Source organism: Panthera tigris, chromosome D3 (genome assembly GCF_018350195.1).
Source record: "Panthera tigris isolate Pti1 chromosome D3, P.tigris_Pti1_mat1.1, whole genome shotgun sequence".
In the NCBI taxonomy this organism is placed as follows: Eukaryota; Metazoa; Chordata; class Mammalia; order Carnivora; family Felidae; genus Panthera; species Panthera tigris.
The window spans coordinates 40,646,828-40,671,942 of NC_056671.1; the positions used below are offsets into that span (position 1 = coordinate 40,646,828).

The following is a 25,115-nucleotide window of genomic DNA, read 5'->3' on the forward strand; positions in this document are numbered from 1 at the left end:
AGAACTTTTGGAATGTAGGACTTCCATCATGGAGACTGGTTTTTCAGTCAAATCCACTTTTGGAGATTTTTAGCTTTTTATTGGCAATTATCTTTGCTTAAGCAAACCCTAGTTACTATGTGGAGAATGCTATTACTTTATTAGAAGACTTACTTCATTCAAGGGAGACCATTCACTGTTCCTAATGGAAGTTGATTCTTTGAGAAGTTATTTGAGATGAAAATGCAGATACTATAAGAGCTTATTTTAGTAGATGAGATCACTTTGTTTCCGTAGTGGAAACAATGTTATTTGGACGTTTATTAAAAGCAGAAGTGACCATTTTTTTGGTTGAAATGGAAATTCAATTCAACAAACTGGATTTTAGCATTAAGGCTATGAGCCTAGAAAAAGTATTTTGCTTAACTCACTGAATGAAATTCAGAAACACATAAAGGGCAAAAAGTAGGTGCTGAGATTCTATCCTCAAAGAGGACAGAAGCAGTCTTGTTCCTAGACTTTTTACTTCTCTGTAAAGCTGGCTGCACCAGATTAAAGGATCTCACTCACCTATCCTGTTGAACGCAAAGGTCTGCTGCCTTGAAGGCATTCAGTAATTGTTTATTGAGTGAGGTAATGTCTTATTAATAGTAGCATAAAACATAAAGTTATTAGAGTAATTGTCAATTACTCATCTTTGTAGGCTGTCAACTCTTTAACCAACTTTTCCCCCCAACATTTCAAAGTCTTTTTAAAACTCATGAGTGTTTGAAAGTTAGATTTTTGAAGGCCAAAGCAAGTGAAACTCTACCACTTTCTGATTAACTCTGAAAACACTCCTGCATTTTGCAGATAGCAGAAGTTATTTTTAGGATTGAAATAATGATCTCACTTTCCCAGGCATGTAGCTTCAGCTGTTTTGACTGTGGGCAGGTCAGGAATGTCCAAAATTCATACATGGACTCATGGTGAATCTCTCTATAAACAAACATGGTATTTCAATAGGGACTGTTGTATTAAAGAGAAACTACATACAATAAAAAATACTGGATTGTATTTCCAACATTTTGAAATTCAATACAAAAAAATCTTTTTGGTTAGAAGCATTCCATAAAACCTTTGGAGCTAAAATAGTTTTAAAAATTAGGACAAATTAAAATTAGGCTCAGTGGCCTGGTCTAATTTTAAATCACGTGATGCAATACACAAAAGCTTAGAACAGATAAAGAGGGATGTTGACAGATATGTAAAACTTAAAGATTTAAAGCTACCAAAGCTAGCATGTCTCTGCAAATCTATAGAAAATTATTTTTAAAACTGAAAGACAAAGTGCAAGAAACCCAATTAAGGCAGTTTAAACTGGATTTCTTTGGGAGGGGGAGGAATAAATATTAGAGATAGGATTGTTAGAGAAACTGGATGGAGTAAAGGAGAGGTCTAACAACCATATCTTTTTGTAGGCTTTGCCTCATCTACTTTTCTTTGGAAGAAGCAAGTAACAAAAGCCGATTTTGGTAAATAAGTTTTAAACAAGCCAGTTTTTATCATAAAGTTTAATTATGGTTCAGAAAAAATTGAGTGAATAACTTTCTCTGAAAAAATATACTGAATCTGTGTAGACTGCAGTTATTGAGGGGGAGGGGCTGGTAAGTTAAATTGCCCTATTTTCTATCTGAAATCATAAAAAGTCCCATTTCCAGTCTGAATATAGAGATGCATGTGCCCAAAATGGCTGAGAATAAATACAAGAAAGGCAAAAGCTGCAAAGCTAAGGGCATGCAACAGATTCTAAGAGAACGTCTCAGAAATACCCAAAGTGGCAACAAGGAACGTTTGGCTGGAATCTGAAGTTCTTTCAATCATCTTTGTCTTTTGCTCCATGTTTAAGGATGCGCGTGAACTCGATGTAATTGAAATTCCCCTTTTTGTCGATAGGCGCTTCTCTGTACAGCTCGTCCACCTCTTCATCCGTAAACCGGTCTCCCATCGTTGTCAGCAGCTCTCTCAGGTAGTCTTCCTGGATGGTGCCTAAAGAATAAAGAACTGGGGATCAGAATACGTACTCCTCTGGGGACTGATTACAAGGAACATCTACACTTGACCAAGCATATAGTTCTTTATGTTAAGAACTATAAACTCGCAAATATATGAAATATGGGATCTCCCCATGCTTAAGCCAGCCTCAGCAGACAGTTGCCTAGGCAACGCCCAGCTGCCTAGGTCTATCATCCTGTTCTGCTCTATCATCTTCCCTGCCCAAGTCTTCATTATAGGGCCTAAACCTACACCTAAACAAAAGCAGTAAAGTATGATTAAGGAATCTAAGCCTCATGGTTCCTTAAAGTAGCGTGAATGGTCACACTTAGTTTGGTTTTTGTTTTTGTTTTAAGTAAGCTCTATAGCCAATGTGGGGCTTGAATACATGACCTCAAGAGATCGAGAGTCACATGCTCTACCAAAGGAGCCAGCCAGGCACCCCTGGTCACACTTATTCTATAAGCAAATAACACTAAAATTAATACCATATCATAAATATCAATAAAGTGCTTCAGTGGAAAGAATACTGAAGTCCTGAGGTCCAGTTTTTTTGTTTTTTTAAGATTTTATTTTTAAGTAATCTCTATACCCAACATGGGCCCAAATTCACAACCCTGAGATAAAGAATGGCATGCTTTCCCAACTAAGCCAGTCAGGGCACCCCATGGCATTGATATTTTTAAAAGGTTCTCCAAATAATTCACATCATGATCGAGAGCCACTAATACTAAAGCAAAATTGATAAATGACCAAGAGATTCTGAAATTCATAAAGTAAAAAGAAAAATCTGAATTTTCTTTTTTGTGAAATTAAGCTAAAACACTGATGATACATTTCCTATGAGTTTAAATTATAAGGTCAGTTCACAAGAGCAACTCTAGACTTATGGGGTTTTTGCTAATTAAATTCTACATTTAAAAAAGCTCTTTAAATGTTAGTCTCTCAGCTTGTAGAAATAAATCCTCATCCCCAGCCAAGTGATTCAACTATCATATAAACCTATCATCAACGATGTGCAAGGAGCTGTGGTAGGTGTTAGAAGGGGTTACAAAGATGGGAATATAATGCTGTTGAAGACAGAGCCATGGCTCTGGGTGTGGGGAGAGATTTTGTGATGACTGGGAATAAGTACACAACTAAAACAGAAGGCCAGGAGAGAGACAAGAATATACTTTAGATGTGGAATGAAAGGATAGGCTTTAAGTTTTCCTGGAACCAGGAAAAAATATTATATAAAAACACAGCTAAGGCTCTATAAAGAATGTGACCATTGAGATAAGTTTGAAGAATGGATAAGATATTCTGAGACAGAGCACGAGCAGGGGAGGCGCAGAGAAAGAGAGAGACACAGAATCTGAAGCTGGCTCCAGGCTCTGAGCTGTCAGCACAGAGCCCGGGGCTTGAACTGAGGAATGGCAAGATCATGACCTGAGCTGAAGTCAGATGCTTAACTGACTGAGCAACCCAGGTGCCCTTGGATAGGATTTTTAACTCTTTTATGGCTGTATTCCCTTCCATTAAAAAAAGTAGCAACTGCTGACAGTAAAAAGCTCAAGCAATACAAAAGTGACTTTAGGAGAAAAAAAGTAAGTTTCCTGTCTTTCCCTTCCAGGTATAACTGTTAAGAATTCCAGTTTTAAAGGGCACCTGGGTGGCTTAGTAGGTTAGGCGTCCGACTACGGCTCAGGTCATGATGATCTCACACGGCTGGTGAGTTCGGGCTTTGTGCTGACAGCTCAGAGCCTGGAGCCTGCTTTGGGTTTTGTGTGTCTCTCTCTCTGCCCCTCCCCTACTCATATTCTGTCTCTCTTTCCTTCAAAAATAAACATTAAAAAAAAAAACCAAGAATTTCAGTTTTAAGAGGGAGCAGGTGATATGGTAAGGAAGATACAGAGGGAGCAATGGTCGAGGTAAGTTAGGACAACAAGGCATAGAAGAGCTTGGAAGGAGGTTAGGAAGATGATACAGGAAGATGGTATACCTGAGGAGGCCTAATGGGGCCATATTGTGCGGAAACTATGCTTCCAACAGCAGACTATGCTTGGACTACTTAAAACAGTCCAAGTAATACGTAAATAAAGGGTGTGCCTTCCTTCTCAAAAACTTGCCATGTGAGTTACGCCCTTATGTTTCCTTTATATGCAATTGTGCCAAAGGATCAAACATTTATGTTGTTAATTTTGAGGTTTTTTGAAAGTTAAGTCTATGCCAGCAGTATACTAAGCACTTTGTATAAATTATCTCATTTCCTCATTTAATAATCACAACAACACTATGAAGTAGGTAATATTAGTGTCCATTTTATAGGTAAGAAAACGGAGGCTTAGAAAAAGTTAAGTAACTTGCCCGAAATCACATAGCTATCGCACAGAATAGGTATATAGAACCAGGGAGTCTGATTCTAGAGCAAAAGATTAGACACCAGATTTAAACAATCTCAGAGCTGAGAGGTACCTGATAAACAAATACGGGACAGTACTGGTATCAAGGTCTACAGCAATTTATCCTTTATCTAAGATGGCCCTGGTAAAAGTTATTCATGCAACACAATTACTGACAGCCTAACCATTATGGAGTTATCCTAGTAAAAGAGTAATGTAAGTTTCCTAGAGAAGTTCCAAATACACCTATTAAATTGTAAATTAAATATTTAAGGGCAAAGGCAGTAAAATGAGTGATTAACATGCCATAGGAAAAGCCTGTCCAAAAACAGGTATGGAATAAACCTGAGGGTATTATGTCATCATATTTCAAGTTATTATATGTTTTAGTTACCACAACTAAAAATTAAATCACTTAGTAATTAAAGGTTACCTCAGACTTACCAGTTGCTTCTTCATCAAAGCAAGCAAAAGCATTTCTGATGACATCTTCTGGATCTGTGCCATTTAACTTCTCACCGAACATCGTGAGAAACATGGTGAAATTTATGGGCCCTGGAGCCTCATTCATCATGGCATCCAGATACTCATCAGTTGGATTTTTCCCTGAATAAAAAAGAGGGTCATAATTTTATTTACATCACAAAATGCATCAAGTAATCATCACAGTAAACTTTTTGACAAGAAAGATTATCATTTATGTAGTTTGCTGTGTATTCATAATAGCAAAACTATTTGGGAAAAAGTCTTCTCAGTGAATAAGGCCTGTATTAAGAGTCTAGAGATAGTATGCTATTCTATTGGGATGACAGGAGGAATAACATTGCTCTCATAATCAGTATCAGTGTTTGCAACACACACACACACACACAAACACAGCTGGCCCCCAGCCCAATCCTGAGGCCTGTCCAGAAACTTGCAGGTGGTCCAAGGGCCACACTTTGGGAAACACTGTTCCAGACTCTGAATCTTAGTAAACTACAGCATCATTAGACTGGCTTCACAGGCATTACAGAAATTCTCTTTATAATATTAAAGTTGATCATTACCCAGGGAGGCAAGCATATCATGCAAATCTTCCTTGTCAATGAAACCATCTCTGTTCTGATCAATCATGTTGAAGGCCTCTTTGAATTCCTGAATCTGTGACTGGTCAAACATGGCAAACACATTGGATGTTGCGCGCTGCGGGCGCTTCTTGGTGGTCTTGGTCTTTGCCCTTTTGCTCGACATGGTGGTGGTTAAATCCTAATTAGGAAGGGAAATATACAAAACACAAAGATTAATAAAAACTAAGCTGCATCAAACTTCCTGACATGTCTGAGCTACTTAGAGATGTGCCTAAAAACTACTCAGCAGGGCAGTATCACTTAGCAAACATCTGTCTCTACTAATCAATACTCTTACTCACAGAACCAAACTACAAAGAGAAAAACCAGACTCAACTTTGAGTTCACTCACCCTTAGTAGTCATAACATCTAATGAATAGTCCATCACTAACTTCAAATTCCAAACTGTAACTCACATAATTCAAAGCTCAGAGCATATCAACAAGATTGCATGTGCCCTGTGCTGCAGCATAGCCAGGTAAGTACTGGTTTTACACTTGGGGAAACAGTACTGGTTTTATACTTCAGTGCTGTGGCAGTACTGGGGAATACTAATTCATCTTCAACAAGTCTTTCCCACAGCCCTAGCCTAAACTAGCCGTCCCATTCTCAGGTAGACAGAAAGTAGGAAGGAAGACTAATTGATGGAACAGGTCTTCATCTCTTAATCTCCATTGTCAAATAGCATTCTTCCACTCGCAACTAACAATTTTCTTGCACTCTCACTTCTGGAATCAAAGTAGCTCATGAAAGAGATTTGTTGAAAAGCTAACTGGAAAGTCTAAAAAAACTATGAATTCACCTAGAAGTTTTACAGATACGTCCACTCTGTCAAAACCAATTTCTTGCACAGAGCCAAGCTAAGTCCCTTGAGGTGTGACTAAATTCTCTAGACAAAAGCCATAGCGCAACAGTTTTTAAAGCTATTTATTTGTTTTAAGTTTTAGAAAACATGTTAAGAGCTAAGGAAACTACCTTTACTCTCTAATAATCTAAATTTATCCCTGTAAAATTCAAGTTAAAAATAAAAAGAATGCCTAATAACAACTGAAATGGAAAGGCAATTTTCTTTTCAGCACTCAATCTTTAAAAGACTATAAAAATCTGTTTGATGTTAAAAAGCCCACAGTCCTCAGATAACAAAATGTTACCGTACCATCCTTCAGAGCTGAGGTGGCGATGGTAGTCGGCAAAACCTCTAACCAGCGAGACTAGGTCACTGTATTGAGTTATATTCTTCCAAGCAGGACTAAAATAGGCACTACTGATTTCACTCTCTGACCAGGATAACAATTTTAAAGCTTACGTTCTGAAAACAACATTTAGCTATGATGTAGCAAAACACTATGCCCTTGCTCTAAAAATAAATCTGTGGCCTGCAAAGAATGAAGCACTACCTAGATCTCCCGCAAAGTGACCTTAGAACACAATGCTTCCTATGAGCTTAAAAAGTTGTTTCCTACATTCTTCCTGATTATACCACATCACCCAGACTAAATTCAATTATAGAAATAATTAGAAAAGCTCTGCTTCAGATTTTTTTAAAAAGCTAAATCTGTTCTCAGATTTTAGTAGGAAATTCCACAAAGGAGAGTCACAAATTCCAGTCCATCCAATATAGCACTCAGTGATACACTGGAATGTGCTGTTGGTAAGATATACCCTACGCGACCCAGAAGTTATGATACACACTCCTCCCTAATTTCCAAGTTTCCTTTAATCACAATTTGTGTGGCTGCCTTTGGAAATTTATCAGCACCATGGATGCCTATTTTCATTCTGTAACACCTTTTGGGGCAGCAAATACCATTGTTATCTAATTTTTCCCTCTATTCTAAATGTACTTTTAAAAACTAGAAAGTTACAGTGTATATTATTCCACCATCTTTTAACTGTACTCAAGAACTTGGGGTGAGTGATCCAGATGTAATGAGTGACACATATTTACCAGTCCACCTCTCTTTGCTGTGTCTTTGCAAATCAAAGCATGTCTTTAAAAATCATCGGTTTTGTTTGACAACATTGTCTTCCCTTCATGAGGCAGGAATGTCAGTTATTTTAAGAACAAAGAAACTGATGAGAATTCTAGGTCAAATGGTTGACACATTTTTTAATCTATAAAAACTCAGAATACTAAATTTGATGGGAGTCCTCTAGGTACCTTTGCATATATATATTTGAATTTTAAATCATTTCCCATTATGATTCTTTTAATCATGCATTCTTTAAATTTGTATTCATTGTAAAAACGGTTTGTAAAAGTTATAAAGGTTTTTTTTTTTCTCCCTTTGGTCAGCACTGACAGTGGTCTTTCACAGAACTTTAGCTCAATCAATACTTAATCATCAATCTTTAATATGATCGATGAATTATACCAAAGTGCATCAAATGTCACTAGTGTTGAAAACTACTTAAGAATTAAATGTAAGGCAATTGTCCTATCTTAAAAAGGTTAAAATATAGTTGGGGAAGCAACTATAAAGAAATGAAATGAGGGGTGCATGGATGGCTCAGTCAGTTGAGCGTCCAATTTTGGCTCAGGTCATGATCTCACAATTTGTGAGTTTGAGACCCACATTGGGGTGGCTGTTGTCAGCGCGGGGCGCACTTTGGATCCTCTGTTCCCCCCTCTCACTGCCCCTGCCCAGCTCGCGCTCTTGCTCTCAAAAATAAATATACATTAAAAAAAAAAAAAAAAAAGGAAATGAACTGATTGGTTAAATTTATGAAATGACACATAGTTTTCATTCCTGAAGAACTCTCAAGTTAAAACAATGTGTGACAATAATGAAAAATAACTCAAAGGTGATACATGATTATTAAATACTGTGAGTTGAGGAAGATCTTTGTTTCTAAAAGATCGAGATGGTGGGGGAAGACCCTGAAAAATCTTGTACCATTTAGAAGCTAAGAGAAATCCTTAGAATTAAGAGATTCAGACGTTAGTTTTAATTCTAAAAAATTAAGATAGTTACTTCTACCAAAAGCTGGTAGTATAATGTTAAGACAAGTTACTACCTGGGCCTTTTTCAAGGAGGTTGTGCTCTTGTCTATGAGTTTATCTCCCACCAGAAACTGGTAGCCTTTCAGCAATAGGGAGTTCAGCCTCACAGTAAGTTGTTCTAAAATACAGAAAATGTAGGGGCTCCTGGTTGGCTCAGTCGATGGACTGTGCAACTCTTGATCTTGGGGTTGTGAGTTCAAGCCCCACGTTCGGTGTGGAGATTACTTAGAAAAAGAAAATAAAATCTTTACAGTAAGGAAAGCGTGGTTAAGTTTTTCCTACCAAACTAAAAGTATGGGTGGAATAAACACTGATGAAGAGGGAGCCATATCAGGAACAGTGCTATGATCACAAAGAGCATATCACTTATGGTATTGTCACTGTCCTCCTTGCTATGATTCTAGTTTGTTATCCATTTTGACTTTCCCCAAACAAGCGAGACTGTAACTCTCTTTATGTAACAAACAAATGCACAACTCATAGAAATCTAGGAAGCTAGGGTAAAAAACACTGAAAACATTTCATGCATCAATGTAAATATTCTTTATTTAGGATGGGAAGATGTAAGCATCTGAGATTTTCAAGTTATAGGATTCTCACTCATTCAAAGTTAGAGTCTGGAGTTTATTTCTGAAGCATTTAATGAAAGCTCTTTCATGTGAAGGCATATTTGTTGTATTAAACTTTAAAGCAGGGAAACTTGCAGAGCAGGCCTCTATGAAAAATGAAAGGATTTCAGATGCACAAGAAAGTGAATGAAACATAGTCAATGGTGGTCAAGAATATTCAGTTTACAGATCTAAAGGAGTATAACCTTGTTTTAAATCAGGGGACGTAAGTGTTGGTAGCAATGAATTTGGGGGTGTTTTAGCATGATCAAATAGGAAGAAACTCAATTCAGGGTTATGACAAAAGAAGGGATACAAATCAAGTAAGGAAAATATTAGACTAGATTAAGTGGTAGAAGTAAAGGTCCTCAAAGTCTTTTTCCACACACCGAGGGCAACCAGAAGATTTTTCAGCATCTCAAGATATACTATGGTTTCATTTATAAAATAATATTAATCCATACTAATATTACACTTTGTTACTCTAGTTAGAATTCTAGAGTCTAGCATTTATAAAGTGCTAATAGATATAAAATAATCTAGAGATGTTTCTTCTACAGAACTGATACTACAACTGGTAGTATCCTAGGAAGTATGATACATTCTTTAAAGAAAAACTCCCATCTTTGAAAACACTTCCTAATGTGGTAGCATGTAGTATCTTTTTTCCAAATCCAGACCAAATTTCCTACCTCATTTATCAACGTACTTCCCCCTGAAGCGAAGTTTATGCGATTTTTTTTGGTGCCATCCCCAGTTTTTTTAAAAATGTATTTTCAGGTTAATGCTTCTGTTCCAAATGAAGCGAGCTTTCAACTCCTATGCAAACTTCCGGTTAAAGGTAGGATTAGATCTCTTAGCCACACCCAAAAAGTTCTTAGCACTTGACAAAGGCCATTAGTTGTCAAGGTTCACATGCCAGTAAATGCTCACTCTTGAAAACGGAAAGCTTTTCTTGTTAAGTTTTATCAAAAGCCTTCCAGAACATGAAACAAATAGTTTTAAAAAACATTCACTTTCTTCACCTTCAGATAGAAAACATTTTCCACTTAAGTTAAAATCTCAACTGAACGCATATTTGTTCCAAAGTTCTGCTTTAAGAACTGATATATACTTTCATATACCAGCTCAACTACTTTAAAAGGAAACACTCTGGCAAACTGACAATAACCCGAGGTCTCCACCCAAAAAGGAACATGGTATTGTATTTTGGAGTTTTCTCAAACGGCAGACTACACCCTCAACCCCTCTTTGTAAATTATCACTTAAAAAAAAAAGTTCTAATTACAGAAATGGATGCTGAGCTGAGGAAGCTGCTAATTTGAGTTGGTTATTCCTACTAAACGTAGCCACACAGCTGCGACAACAGCTGCAGCACGGCGGACACTGGGCTTCGGTTTTTGCGCAAACTCTCTTGAATCCGGCAAGTTTACGTTAGAAACTAAACATAGTCCAGGAGTCAGCGCCGCGGGGTTCGGGTTTCGCAGGCCCGGCTGTCGCCCAAGATCGCGGCGCCAGAGAGCTAAACCACACTCCTCTAGCTCCGACTTTGGGCAAAGGGACAAAGTCCGCGCCTCGGCTACTTCCGGGCGTGGCCTTCGATCCCAGAGCTGGCCCTTGGGCTCGAAACAAGGAACCCGCCAGTACACCTGCCCAGGTGCACTCCCCGGCTCCGGTGGCCCGCTACTGCCGTCCCAGCCGCCCCGTCGAGATGGGCCCCCGCGATGGGCCTCGCGCACCTTATGGCGGGCACCACTCACCCTGCACAGCCGCAAGAATCCCAGCACTTCGGTAACCCCTTCGCTGCCCTCGCTGCCGCTATCAGCACTCTTCTACTCCCACAGCCCCCTAAAACCAACACTTCCGGCCTCCGCTTAGCAAACCGGAAGGAAGCCTAGTCACCATTGTCGGCCGACAGAGTGGGCCTGACTTAATAGAAAGACGACGGGTGGGGGGAGTTGCCAGTGTCCTAGGAGGGCGCAATTTTGAACGAGTGCACAGGAAGGAGCAAAAAGCGGGCGACTTAGAACACAGAAGAATGTGTAATGGTTCGTTCGTGTAATTGTTCTACTGGGTTTCCATATTTTTGTACCTCTTCTTACAATGTAGGCTTTTTCCCCCCTTTCCTGTTGGTAAATGGGTGAGCCTGCCCTGTGGGTTTGCCTCCCTGCACATTCCAGGGCACGTCCAGGGGCGGGGCCTGGCAAGCCCAAGTCCTTGTAGGGAAATAGCGCAGAGGGCTGCGCGGCCCACGTGACCCGCGCCCGCGCTTCCCAGAGGGCCAGACCCGGACGCCGGACGGTCGTGCGCCTGCGCGCGGGACTCACTCAGGGCGTGGGTCTCTGTGAGGTCTACGGGTAGGAGGTTCTATGTCTGTGCACTGTGCTGTTTCGAAGGGTCCCACCCCTTATACATTGGAGCAAACTTTCCTAAGTCCCCAGGGCCCTCAGCCAAGCGGCCACTACTTTTTTTTTGGCCCAGGCGGATGTCATGAGGTCACGGATGATGAAGATTTCCTCCCTCTTCAAAACCGTTTGCTGTTTTTCCCACCAGAGCCCCGGTTAACAAGGGAAGTCGGGATCTGACTAGGAGGGAAGACAGGCGACCAGCAAGAGCTAACTAAATCTTGCCCCAATCTCTCACTGTGAAGCGGACTTGCGGCTTGGTGAAAATAGGGATTAAAAAGTGCGGCCTATCTTTTCTCAGCTCTCCTTTTCTTGGACAGCTTCTAACAATGCATCTTGTTAAAGGAAAGCCCGCCCCAGTTCTGTCCTCTGTCCTTTTCCATCCAGAGTCTGGTGAGGAAGAGAAGACTGTGGTGCTCACGGTCACCTCAGCTCTCTGAGCTCAACTACAAAAGGAGTGAGTTGGACCGATATTACTCAGGATCGTCATCCCAGCCCTGAGGTTCAGTGCCTAGTTTGGCTCACGTGGCCAGAACAGTTCTGACTTGGGGTGGCTGTGGTTTTGGCCTCTCACTTGAATCACCCTGCTAAAAGGAAGCTAAAAGTTGCATTATTATGTATTCTGAATATTAACACACTGCAACTTCCAGGACCTCAGGAGCATTTTATCTACTAACCAATAGCATATTCCAAGGTTAACATTGAGGTAAAAATCACTGAAAAATAAATAACTGCCCTAATTCTTTGTGGGAGTGAAAAATATGGGAAAAAAATCCTAATCTTTGTGGGAGTGACACAAAGATGATTAGTTTCCTAAGTGGCCTTGATATTAAGAATCACGGGGGTGCTGGTAAAAATTCAAAATACTGGGTGCCTTATCTCCAACCTAATGATTCAGAATCGTTTTAGAGCAAGTCCTGTGAAGCCATCTGTATAACTGGGGTCCTAAGGAACTCTTAACACTTGGGGATACGGAGCTAGACAGCTTAGGGCCTAAGACCTAGGCAGCGGCAGGCCAAGTCCAGATGGCTTAGAGGTAGGGGTACCGCAGTTTGGTTTTGGAGTCTGACTTGGGCAGCAGTGTGAGCACCCTGCAGTGCACTCGCACCTCCACTGAGTGGTGACCTGCCACCACGGAGACCTGGAGGCTTCCAACTACTGTCCTTGTCTTCAGAAAGAAAACTTGAACCCACAATGAAATAGTTTAGTCTTCTCAGCTCGGAAGGAAGCAGCAGCATTCTTTTGCTTTTCTAAGTGTCAGATAATTGCCTTGTTTGCCTTGTTTCTTTCCTCTCAATCAGTCAACAGGTATTATACAGCCCCTGTATTTCCAAGTGTTGTGGTGGGTGTTGTGGTTTATGCTGTTTGAAATAGAATAAAGCTGCTATCTCTGGGGTTGGCGGAGAGGGAGTAGAAAGGATTGCAAAGGCACAAGGGGTGTCAGGGAACAGTTTGTAAAACAGATCGTTACAGTATAATTGCATAAGGCCCATAGAAGGAACATGGGAAGAAATAAACCTGTGTGGGGATTTGTGGAAGGTGGCCCCTAGAGGACTTTTGAAGAGCTGATTCTAAAAGTCAATGGGGAAGGGCACCTGGCTGGCTAAGTCTGTAGAGCATGCGACTCTCGATCTGGGGTGGTGAGGTCAAGCCCCCACATTGGGCATAGAGCTTATTTAAAAAAAAAAAAAAAGGAATTAAAAATAAAAATTAAAAGTTAAAAAAAAACAGGCCAGTGGGGAAAGAGAGGAGAGGTTCCAGGCAAATGGAGGAGCATGCTTAATTGTCTAAAGGTGATCAGAGAAACTGGGTGATTGAAGAGGAATAGGAATTGTGTGGTCAGTGTTCATTCATGCCTTTATTCATTCCACAAGTAACTCTGGGTACACAAAGGTTAGCAAGAAACTGTGGAAAAATAAAAACCTTGATAAAATGTTTTTCACATTTTCACATGCATCTAATATATTGATACTTGTTTTAATGATTGGACCCACTGCCAAAGACCTCTGACTCTATGTCTCTATTCTTCTGACCCCATAAGAGATTTTTGCCTTCAGGTAACAATCTCCTTTTTACCTTAACTTTAGAGACTTGGGTTCTGCATCATATCCGCTCTTCAGCCTACTGAGTAACACTGAGGGCAAATCACTCAGCTGACCTCAGCCTCAATTTTCTGATTTGTAAAATGGGGATAACATCTTCCTGCCTACTTGATAGAGTTTCCTGATTAAATGAGATAGTTTATGTGAAAGGTCTTATTAAGTATAGAACAGTGGCTTTCAAACTTTTGATTAAAACTTGCTGTATGAAATTTATATCACTAAATAATACGTACATTTTATTGAGTACGTACAATGTTTTCTAAGATTTCTATTTCAAAATTGGGCCATTTAACTTTTTTCCCATTCTGACTTCTTTATTGTACAGCTTTACTTTTTTTTTATTAATTTATTTTCAAGTTAGTTAACTTACAGTGCAGAACCCAGTGATTCATCTCTTACATGTGACACCCAGTGCTCATCCAGAAAAGTGCACTCCTTAATGCCCATTACCCATTTAACCCACCTTCCCACCTCACCTCTCTCCAGCAACCCTCAGTTTGTTCTCTGTATTTAAGAGTCTCTTATGATTTGCCTCCCCCTCTGTTTTATTGTATTTTTCCTTCCCTTCCCTTATGTTCATCTGTTGAGTTTCTTCAGATTCCACATATGAGTGAAATCATATATTTGTCTTTCTCTGATTGACTTATTTTGCTGAGTATAATACCCTCTAGTTCTATCCACTTTGTTGCAAATGGCAGGATTTCATTGTTTTTCATCGCTGAATAGTATTCCATTGTATGTATGTGGGTGTATGTGTGTGTATGCGCGTATATATATATATATATATATATGTATATATGCATGCCACATCTTTTTTTTAAACTTTTTTTTTTTTTTTTTTTTTTTTTTTACTTTTATTTATTATTGAGAGACAGAGCCTGAGCATGGGAGGGGCAGAGAGAGAGGGAGACACAGAATCTGAAGCAGGCTCCAGGCTCTGAGCTATTAGCACAGAGCCCAATGCAGGGCTCGAACCCACAAACTGTGAGTTCAGGACCTGAGCTGAAGTTGGACGCTTAACCGACTGAGCCACCCAGGTGCCCCTGCATGCCACATCTTCTTAATCCATTTGTCAGTTGATAGATATTTGGGCTCTTTCCATAATTTGGCTATTGTCGATAGCACAGCTATAAACATTGGGGTGCATGTGCCCCTTCGAATCAGCATTTTTGGTATCCTCTGGATAAATTCCTAGTAGTGCAGTTGCTGGGTTGTAAGGTAGTTCTATTTTTAATTTTTTGAGAAACCTCCATACTGTTTTCCAGAGTGGCTGCACCACTTTTCATTCCCACCAACAGTGCAAAAGAGCTCCTCTTTCTCCATGTCCTCACCAACATCTATTGTTTCCTGAGTTGTTAATTTTAGCCCTTCTGACCAGTGTGAGGTGGTATCTCATTTTGGTTTTGATTTGTGTTTCCCTGATGATGAGTGATATTGAGCATCTTTTCATGTGTCTGTTTTATGCCATTTAACTTTTAAAAATGCTCTTCAAGACCTACTACGTGTGAGTTTATGATTCATTAATGCAGAGGTTCTCACCCACAGGTGACTTTTTTCCCCAAGGGAATATTTGAATACCTGAAGGCATTTTTGATTTTCACTGCCAGGGAGCTGCTACTGGCATCTCATGCATAGAGGCCAGGACTACTGCTAAACATTCCACAGTGCACAGGCTAGCCCCCTACAACAGCATTATTCGGCCCAGAATGTCAGTAGTGCCAAGGTTGAGAAAACCTTCCATTAATGTTTCAAGAGCTCAGAGTATATAATATTTGATTCTTATGGGTTACTATAATTATTAAAAGGACACTGTTGCCTCAAGGTGAGGCTTTTTTGTGAGACCAGAAAAATCTAGACAGAAAGAAAGGAACTCCTGTTAATATGTACCTATTATGTGGTAGGTATTTTACCTAAGCGTTTTTATCATTTAGTTCTTACAACAACCCTCTGAAGTAGGTATTATTACCTCCACTTCACAGATTAGGAAATAAGGCTCAAATATTTTGATAACTTGCCCGTGTTACCCAAAACGTAATAAAAGAACCAGGATTATAACTCATGTCTCTGCTTGCCTAGGGGTAGGAGAGAAGGGAGGACAGGGACCAGTGTTCCTTACTCATGTATCCCTAACTCCTAAGATAGTGCCTAATTTTCCATGGGTGCCAGTAAATATTTGGTAACTGGTTATTTGTTCAAATGCACATAGCTGGTAAATGGCCTGACCCAAATCCCACATTTTATTTTACAATTCTGTGCTCTCTTCTTTGGTTCAAGAAGAGAAACTCCTTACCCAAACAACAGAAAGTGTGGCTGAATTAACCTTTGGTATTTACTGGCAAAGTCAATAATTTCCTAGTGATCACTTACAATTTGTATTGCATATAAGAAACTTTCGAATGGTGAGAGACGTGGCTTACATTCTGGTTGTGCCTACATAAATGGAATTGTAATTCTTTCTATGTAAACTAGGATGTAAAAAATTAGCATTAATCCAGGAAAACAGTAGGAGGAGTTCCTTTCTTTTAAATAAAATTAAGGCGGTTAAATTAATCTGTTTGGAAATTAGTTTTAAAGCTGCAAAACTACAAATAAATGTATTAAAAGGGTGTAGAAAGTTCTACATAAAGAATTGCTTTAAAAATTACAATTATTTTTAAATTCAGGATTGGTATACAAGATAAAAAATAATGTGGAATTGAATTAAGAATATTTGGGGGAAGTTACTACTTTCACACTAATACTTTTGAGGGGTGCCTGGGTGGCTCAGTCGGTTAAGCATCAGACTTCAGCTCAGGTTGTGATCTCTCAGTTTGTGGGTTCAAGCCCTGCATCAGGCTCTCTCTGCTGTCAATGTGGAGCCTACTTCGGGTCCTCTCTCTCCCTGTCTCTCTGCCCCTTCCCCACTTGCACTCTCTCTCAAAAATAAATAACAACAAAAAAATACATTTGAAAAAAAAGATAAATGCTTAGAAAAAACACTAAAGATTCAAGAAGAGAGAAGAGAGAATATGAATAAGGCAAACCAAAAGATGAAATAAGAATTACCTAGAAAATAATTTACCTGTTCCCGGCAATTAATTAAAGAATTGCTCCTCCACTGATGAAAAAGCAAATATTTCTTTTTTTTTTTTTTTAAATTTTTTTTTTCAACGTTTTTTATTTATTTTTGGGACAGAGAGAGACAGAGCATGAACGGGGGAGGGCAGAGAGAGAGAGGGAGACACAGAATCGGAAACAGGCTCCAGGCTCCGAGCCATCAGCCCAGAGCCTGACGCGGGGCTCGAACTCACAGACCGCGAGATCGTGACCTGGCTGAAGTCGGACGCCCAACCGACTGCGCCACCCAGGCGCCCCTAAAAAGCAAATATTTCTAAGATCATAAACTGTTTTTAGCCTGACATAGTTGATATTAATAATAACTTGTTAATGAATGAATGTAGTGACCAAATCACATTTGCTGAATTAATCTTGTGAGGCAGTTTTTTAAAAATACTCCCAAATAAAACGAATACCTAAAACAAAAATTATGGCTTAGGCTTACTTCAAACAATTCTTTGGTTTTCTTATCTAGACAAGGGCATAATGATAGCATCTACTTTAGTCATCCATTGTGTGCATCAGGTGAGATAGTCCATGTAAATTTCTTAGAAATCAACTTCAGTTGTGTTAAGGCACTAAAATTTGGGGTTTGTAGAGCAGTTGTCCTACCCCAAACTAACTATTATGCTAATGCTTTGTCTGTTCAACTGGAGGAAACAAGCTGAATGGTCACAGTTTAAATTTTTTTTCACTTTGTTTATTTGAGAGTGAGAGAGAGAGCAAGTTGGGGAGAGGGGCAGAGATAGAATCTTAAGCAAGCTCCACAGTCAGTGCTCAGCCTCACAAGGGGCTGAATCCCACAACCCTGGGATCATGACCTGAGCCAAAACCAAGAGTTAGACACTCAACCGGCTGAGCCACCCAGGCACTCCTGAATGGTCATAGTTTACATATGACCAAAGACCTCAAGTGAGCCCTTGATGTTATCTTGATGCTTCTGCTCTCTTAGGTATCAGTTTAAAATTTGTCTCCTTGCATCTCCAGCACCTTTTCTCCCATCCTTGCTCTCAGTTGATGACCTTTTAAGTCACTGGGCAAAATAGACTTCCACAAGCTCTCACCACCACATCTACCTACTGGCTAGCATCTGTCCCCATATGTTGTCTTCTCCCTTTTGAAAACTGATCTTCTGATCTTACCTACAGACCCTGCTCTTCCTGCCATCTTCTCCGTCTAGGGTAAGTTGCTCAAGTCAAAAACCGTTGGCTCATCTTTGCCACCTTTTTCTTTTCTGACCCTCATCCAACCTTGTGGTTAAACCATCTCCAGGGTCTAGAACAGCGGTTAGCCAAACCTATTGGTTAAGTCCTTCAAAACATATCAATTTGACTATGTCCCATCACCTCTACAGCTACCATCCTAGTACAAAAGTATCAAACCTGGATTTTTGCAGTAGTCTTCTAACTGGTCTTCTTACTTCCATGTTTCCCGGAATTCTGCTCTCCATAGTCACAGAGTGATCCTTCTAAAACATAAATTAGATCATGTCATTGTTCTACTCAACACCCTCCAATGGTGTCTCACCTCAGAGTAAAAGCCACATGCCTTAGAGTGGCCTATAATAAGCCCCCCAAAAAACCAGACTTGGTGAACTTCACTGACTTTATCTCCTATTGCCTGCTTTTGCCAATTGCTCAACCATATTGATTTTGCTGTTTCTTGAAGAAGGCATTTTTCCGCTTTGACACCTTTGTATTTGCTGTTCCTTTTCAACGATCTTTCTTCTAATGTTTTCATTGCTTTCTCCCTCAACTCTCTCAAGTCTTCACTCAAATGTCACCATCTCAATAATGCCTTCTCTGGTCATTCTATTTAAGATTCCATCATTCATTCTTCCAAGTCCAGCATTCTCTCTCTTGCTTTATTTTTTCCACTGCGTTTATTACCTCTGACATAACTATATACTTTACTTACTTTGTTTACTGCTTATTTTTTTAATTTTAATTTTTAAAAATTTACGTCCAAATTAGTTAACATATAGTGAAACAATGATTTCAGGGGTAGATTCCTTAATGCCCCTTACCCATTTAACCCATCCCCCCTCCCAGAACCCCTCCAGCAACCCTCAGTTTGTTCTCCATATTTATGAGTCTCTTCTGTTGTGTCCCCCTCCCTGTTTTTATATTTTTTTTGTTTCCCTTCCCTTATGTTCATCTGTTTTGTCTCTTAAAGTCCTCATATGAGTGAAGTCATATGATTTTTGTCTTTCTCTGACTAATTTCACTTAGCATAATACCCTCCAGTTTCATCCACATAGTTGCACATGGCAAGATTTCATTCTTTTTGATTGCTTAGTAATACTCTATTGTATATATATACCACATCTTCTTTATCCATTCATCCATCGATGGACATTTGGGCTCTTTCCATACTTTGGCTATTGTTGATAGTGCTGCTATAAACATGGGGGTGCATGTGTCCCTTCGAAACAGCACACCTGTATCCCGTGGATAAATGCCTAGTAGTGCAATTGCTGGGCCATAGGGTAGTTCTATTTTTAGTTTTTTGAGGAACGTCCTTACTGTTTTCCAAAGTGACTGCACCAGCTTGCATTGCCACCAACAATGCAAAAGAGATCCTCTTTCTCCGCATCCTTGCCGACATCTGTTGTTGCCTGCGTTGTTAATGTTAGCCATTCTGACAGGTGTAAGGTGCTATCTCATCGTGGTTTTGATTTGTATTTCCCTGATGATGAGTGATGTTGAGCATTTTTTCATGTGTCGGCTGGCCATCTGGATGTCTTCCATGGAGAAGTGTCTTTTCATGTCTTTTGCCCATTTCTTCACTGGAGTATTTGGTTTTTGGGTGTTGAGTTTGATAAGTTCTTTATAGATTTTGGATAGTAACCCTTTATCTGGTATGTTGTTTGCAAATATATTCTCCCATTCTATCGGTTGCCTTTTAGTTTTGCTGATTGTTTCCTTCGTTGTGCAGAGGCTTTTCATTTTGATGAGGTCCCAGTTTTTTGTTTTTGTTCTTTTTTTTTTTACTAAGTTCCATGAAGACAGGGTTTGGGGGACTGTTTTGTTTACTGAAGTATCCTGAAGGCCCAGCACAGTAATTAACACATTAAAGGCACTCAATAAATAAAAATACATATTGAATGAATGAAGAACTGGAAGGTAGGGTATGATGGGAAAACGGCAAAAATATGAGGCCTAAGAGGTGGCCAGAGACCATGCCCTGAATGACCTCAAAGCCATGTTTCTGAAGGTCAATGGGATACCACTGATCTGTCTTATGTATGGGATTAATATTATCAGACTTGTATTCTTTAAAAAAAATTTTTTTTAACGTTTATTTATTTTTGAGACAGAGCATGAACGGGGGAGGGGCAGAGAGAGAGGGAGACACAGAATCAGAAGCAGGCTCCAGGCTCTGAGCCATCGGCCCAGAGACAGACGTGGGGCTCAAACTCACGGACCGTGAGATCGTGACCTGAGCTGAAGTCGGACGCCTAACCGACTGAGCCACCCAGGCGCCCCCAGACTTGTATTCTTTTAAAATCACTGTGATAATAGTATAGAGGATTAGTAGAAGGTAAGCCTGAGAGAAGAAGGAATTAGAATTTCTGATAGATGGTAATGCCTATCACTGAAATAAGGAACATGGGGGAGAAATAGTTTGGAGGGTGGGTATGGTGATGGTAAGAAATGACATTTTAGACATTTGAAGTAGTGGATTAGAAGACAGTACTGAGGCCTTCACCAAAATGTAACACAGAGAGACAAAAAAGTAAAAATATAAAAGAGCGGTCAAAAGCCATGGAGGATATATTGAGCTAGTCCATTGTATATTTAATAGGAAATCCAGAACAAGATAAAAATGAGAATGTTGGAAAATGATATTGAAACAGACGACTGAGAGTTTTCCAGGATTGAGAGTCAAAAATCTTTATAATCTTTATTCCGGTTGAAGATGCACCCAAATATGAAACAAGAAAAATAAAAATAAATCTGTACCAAGTCATGTCCCAGTGAAACTTCAGAACATCAAGAGTAAAAAGGAAAATAGTACAAACTTACAGAGAGAAAAGAGATTGCCTGCAATAGACTGACAGTGGGTCCAACAGCATGCTTTCCTCCAGCAACAATACGTGCTGAAGGCGGGTGACTGATATCTACAAAGTGCTATGAGAAGTACCACCTACTCCTCACGCCATCTGTATGTGGAACTGATGCACAGAGCTCTGACAATTCTTTCTGAAGAATTCCGTATGCTGGTCTCTCTAGAATCTTTCAGGTCTGATCTCCTTGTCTCCTATTATTCCTGAATTGGAACATTAACTAGGGGTCACAAAATGGATTTCATAATTATGAAATTGTATAATCATATAGCATGCCTGGATAGATGTTCTGAGAACTAATGCTCTCAGCCTTTGGGCTATCTGCCAGAATTCTGGGATAACATGAACCTCATATTTAACATCTTATTACACTGAAAAATATTGAATCACTTTGGATTGTTCTTTGCTTTTTTATGTGTGTTTGACTTGTTTTCCAACTAGCTTGTAAACATATCCTGTATTAGTTTTACATTTTCAAAGTGGGAGGTTTTTTTTTAAATTTTTTTATGTTTATTTATCTTTAAGAGAGAGAGAGAGACAGAGCATGAGCAGGGAAGGGGCAGAGTGAGAGGGAGACACAGAATCCGAAGCAGGCTCCAGGCTCTGAGCTGTCAGCACAGAGCCCAACGTGGGGCTCGAATGCGTGAACTGTGAAATCATGACCTGAGCCAAAGTCAGAGCTTTACCAACTGAGCCACCCAGGTGCCACCTAAGTAGAAGTTTTTTAATGTATTCATTAATAATAATAATGAATTATTATTGTTATGATTATTTATTGAGTACTTCCTATAAGCCAGGAGCTCTGAGTGTCTTATTAACATTGCCTTTCAGTCATCGCCCTGCAAGATGGTTACTGTCACCTCCATTTTACTAATGAGGAACTTGAAGCTTAGATTAGTAACTTGCCCAAGTTCATATTGTGGGGAAGAGAAGGGGCAGGAATCTAATGTAGGTCTATATGACCTCAGTGCCTGAGCTTTCAGCCTCTATGCTGTATTGATTGGTGAAGCATGCTAGCTGTTGATAAAAATGATTGTATCAATAATTTGGAGTGGGAATATTTGCCCAAAATGTTGACTTATTTTTTTGTTCTTCCCAGGAAAAGAGACTTTATGGTTTCTTGCAGACTTTCCAGCAAGGCTTAGTTCCACTGAAATCAGTGCCTTGGGGCAATATCTGTTTTGCCAGCCACCTGTAAGTATTTTATAACTTTTGATTCTGAGTTCTTCTTTCTCCTCGAAAAATAATGGTAAATGAAAGTAATTTCTATGGGCAGTCTCTGTTTCATATAACTTGTCAACATTTAACACAGAACACCTCCTTTTGTATTACCCCATGGAGCACTGATTCAATAAAGCATTAAATCACTGGTCTGGCAGCACCACCCAATAATCCCTGAAAGACCAAAGAACCTGAAGTTAAATTTGAAGGGGCCTTTCCAAGATTCGTGTCCTTCAGTGTCTTACTGTGTGCTACATGATTCATTACCTGCTTCAGGAAGAAGAAAGAGCCACGATATGAAAGTACACATATTTCCTGAGAGTGCCTCCTTCCGTTTTTATTCCCATGACCTTGCGCTGTGCCAGGCATGTCATGTGTGCTCAGTTAAACCTAAGTTAAAACTGTAACCCTTATTCAAGAACTTTGAGGCAAAGGTAGTAGAAAAAAATAAAGGAGACTTAGGAAGTGGTTAAATGATGAAAGTGGTCCTGTGTTGAAATGCAACCAGATGTACGTTATCAAACTTCTGTGTGGCCTGTTAGGTCCAGAATGAAAATTTTCTTGGTACACAGGTAGTTGTGGTGGCTGGATTAGTCACAGATAGGTTAGATCTTATTTGGATATATAGGCCCCCAAAAAATTATTGCTCAAGACAGGGGAGACAATGAATAAAATCTTGGTGTTCTTCTCTTCTTTTTTTTTTAAGTTTATTTATTATTTATTTTGAGAGTGCATGCACATGAGCGGGGGAGGGGCAGAGAGAAAGGGAGAGACAGAATCCCAAGCAGGCTCCATGCTGTCAGCACAGAGCCTGACGTGGGGCTGGATCCCATGAACTGTGAGATCTTTACCTGACCCGAGGTCAAGAACCTGACCCTTAACTGACGGAGCCACCCAGGCACCCTGTTACTCTGTTACTCTATTAATTCTTATAGTAATTCTATTAAAACTGTTTTCATATAAGGTGCATCTGATGTTTATTAAAATAATATGTATAATAGCTACATGAGATTTATTTTGTGTAACTATATGAGAACATCTGTGTGTGTGTGTGCGTGTGTGTGTGTGTGTATGTACTAACATTAGCACACTTGCCTCATGTAAAGTCCTTTACTTGACTTTAAAACATTACAAATATCACAAAGGAACAAAATTCCAGACCTCCAAACCAGGTAGTATTAGGTTTAAAAATAGAAAAATTGGCCAAGGAATGAAAGATATTAATAGGAATAGATAAAAAATTATAGGCTCAGCACATGACTTTCCAAGTGTAATAAACAATGGTGCAAGAAGTAACTATTTATGAAATGTAGTTGAAAAAGAGAATATTAAAACTGAGAAAAATAAACTTTGATTAAGTTCACATAGCATAAACCACAATAAATTGCAGGTGAGTTCCAATTAAGCATAAAGCATAATAAGTTGAATGAAATAGAATTATTTAAGTATCTTAACTGGAAAGAAGAATATATATGTTTTTAAAAATGGTTTAACTAAAGCATCATTGGCATACAGTAAACCACACATATTTAAATGTATAATATCCTAAGTTTTGACACATGTGTACACTTGTGAAAACTTAACCACACTCAAGATATTGAACATATCTATCTCCCCCTAAGTTTCTTCATGCCTATTTGTAAATCCATCCTTCCTGACTCCTCCCACTTCTCTCCTCCCCCACCTTCAGGCAACCACTCTCTGCTTTCTGTCCCTATTGTTTGTGCAAATATAAGTTTGTGACCTGTGAAAGTGTTACTGATTATCAGATTGATGGTTCTACTTTTACAAAAGTCAAAATGTAATGAAATCAAGGAAAGAATTGAAATAGAAACATTTTATGAACAAAATGACAGATGAAAGCTTAATATCCAGAATGTTTTTTAAATTTAATGAAAAGAGCATTTTGGGGTGCCTGGGTGGTCCAGTGGGTTGAGCGTCCGACTTCGGCTCAGGTCATGATCTTGCAGTTCATGAGTTTGAGCCCCGTGTCGGGCTCTGTGCTGACAGTTCAGAGCCTGGAGCCTGCTTCAGATCCTGTGTCTCCCTCTCTCTGCCTCTTTCCTACTCATGCTCTGTCCCTCTCTGTCTCTCAAAAAATAAATAAACATTAAAAAAAATTAAAAAAAAAAAAGAGTGTTTTATTTTGACTTGTTCAATAGCAAGGAACAGAGACCCAGTCCAGTTAGCTCACGAAAAAGGATACCTAGGTGAGGGATATACATGAATAGCATCTAAACTGGAAAGTTACTGAAAACAGAGGGAGCTTTGAGGTATTGACTCTTCGGTTTTTCTCTCATTCGCCAAATGATTGTTCTCTGATTAGGTCTGCTTCTTTGAGCACACCTACTTAGTTTTCTCTCTACCAACCTTCTTTATCTGCTAACCCTAGTTTCTGGTGCCTCATAATTTCAGTTTGTCATGGCTCCTCTGACTCCAGTATTCGCAAAGCAACTCTTCATTCTACCTTTTCCACTTTTGCTCCTTCTATTAAGTGCACTGATGCTCAACATTTCCAAATTCAAATTCTCAAGAGAGGAATGTGATTGGTTTGGCTCACCTTTTGGACCAGGCCATACATAGGTTGCTGGTAAGGATGTACATCAGTTACCTTTAGGTCTGAAATGACCCATCACTGTGGGTCAGAGAGCAGGAATCACATGGTGCAAAACATCAGCATGTACTGTGAGCAGTGCAAGCATTGAGTGTTCACTTGTCCAGTAAGGGAGATAGTTCTTGAGAGCCAGATGGAGATGAGTTCAAATACCAGCTCCATTATTTATTAGCTGTGTGACTTTGGGTAACTTGCCTAACCTATCTGAATCTTAGTTTTCTCATTTATAATTTGGGGATAATAACTGCCTTGTATAATTTTTGTAAAGAATAAAGCAAAACATATGTAAAGCATGGTACAGTATCTAGCACATAGTAGTTCTCAATCAATGATAGCAATTTTATTTTGTTAATATATTAACAGATTAAGAATGATCTCGAGAAAAATAATCTCCATGGCAAAGGTCAAAAGATAGCTCACACAGAGGAAAACCAAATAGTTAGCTAACATTGATAGAAATGTCCAGACTCAAAAAGAATTTTTAAAATG

At 39.4% G+C, this 25,115-nt stretch overlaps 2 protein-coding genes across 11 annotated transcripts in view; one reads left to right on the forward strand and one right to left on the reverse strand.

Moving 5' to 3' along the window:
* Nucleotides 1–1,011: 1,011 nt before the first annotated feature.
* LOC102971525 (myosin regulatory light polypeptide 9) lies at nucleotides 1,012–11,028 on the reverse strand. Its single transcript, XM_007089490.3, has 4 exons — nucleotides 10,880–11,028; nucleotides 5,447–5,645; nucleotides 4,842–5,003; nucleotides 1,012–2,007 (listed from the first exon to the last, which is right to left on the reverse strand). Exons 2-4 carry the CDS (start codon nucleotides 5,628–5,630, stop codon nucleotides 1,835–1,837), a joined length of 519 nt encoding a protein of 172 aa, XP_007089552.1. The 5' UTR covers nucleotides 5,631–5,645; nucleotides 10,880–11,028; the 3' UTR covers nucleotides 1,012–1,834.
* An 89-nt stretch (nucleotides 11,029–11,117) lies between these two features.
* MYOM1 (myomesin 1) overlaps nucleotides 11,118–25,115 on the forward strand; it is a 163,426-nt gene continuing 149,428 nt past the window's right edge. For 2 of the 10 annotated variants that reach the window (XM_042962773.1, XM_042962771.1), the window contains exons 1-2: nucleotides 11,424–11,476; nucleotides 21,891–21,985. Coding sequence is in view for 2 of the 10 variants with exons in the window: in XM_015540792.2 (XP_015396278.2) it covers nucleotides 11,158–11,167; nucleotides 21,891–21,985 (105 nt within the window). In the remaining 8 variants the exon portion in view is untranslated. Of the gene's footprint in view, nucleotides 11,168–11,398; nucleotides 12,231–20,529; nucleotides 20,968–21,890; nucleotides 21,986–25,115 lie in introns of those variants that run through there. The other 8 variants (XM_042962769.1, XM_042962766.1, XM_042962767.1 and 5 more) reach the window with 8 other exon arrangements.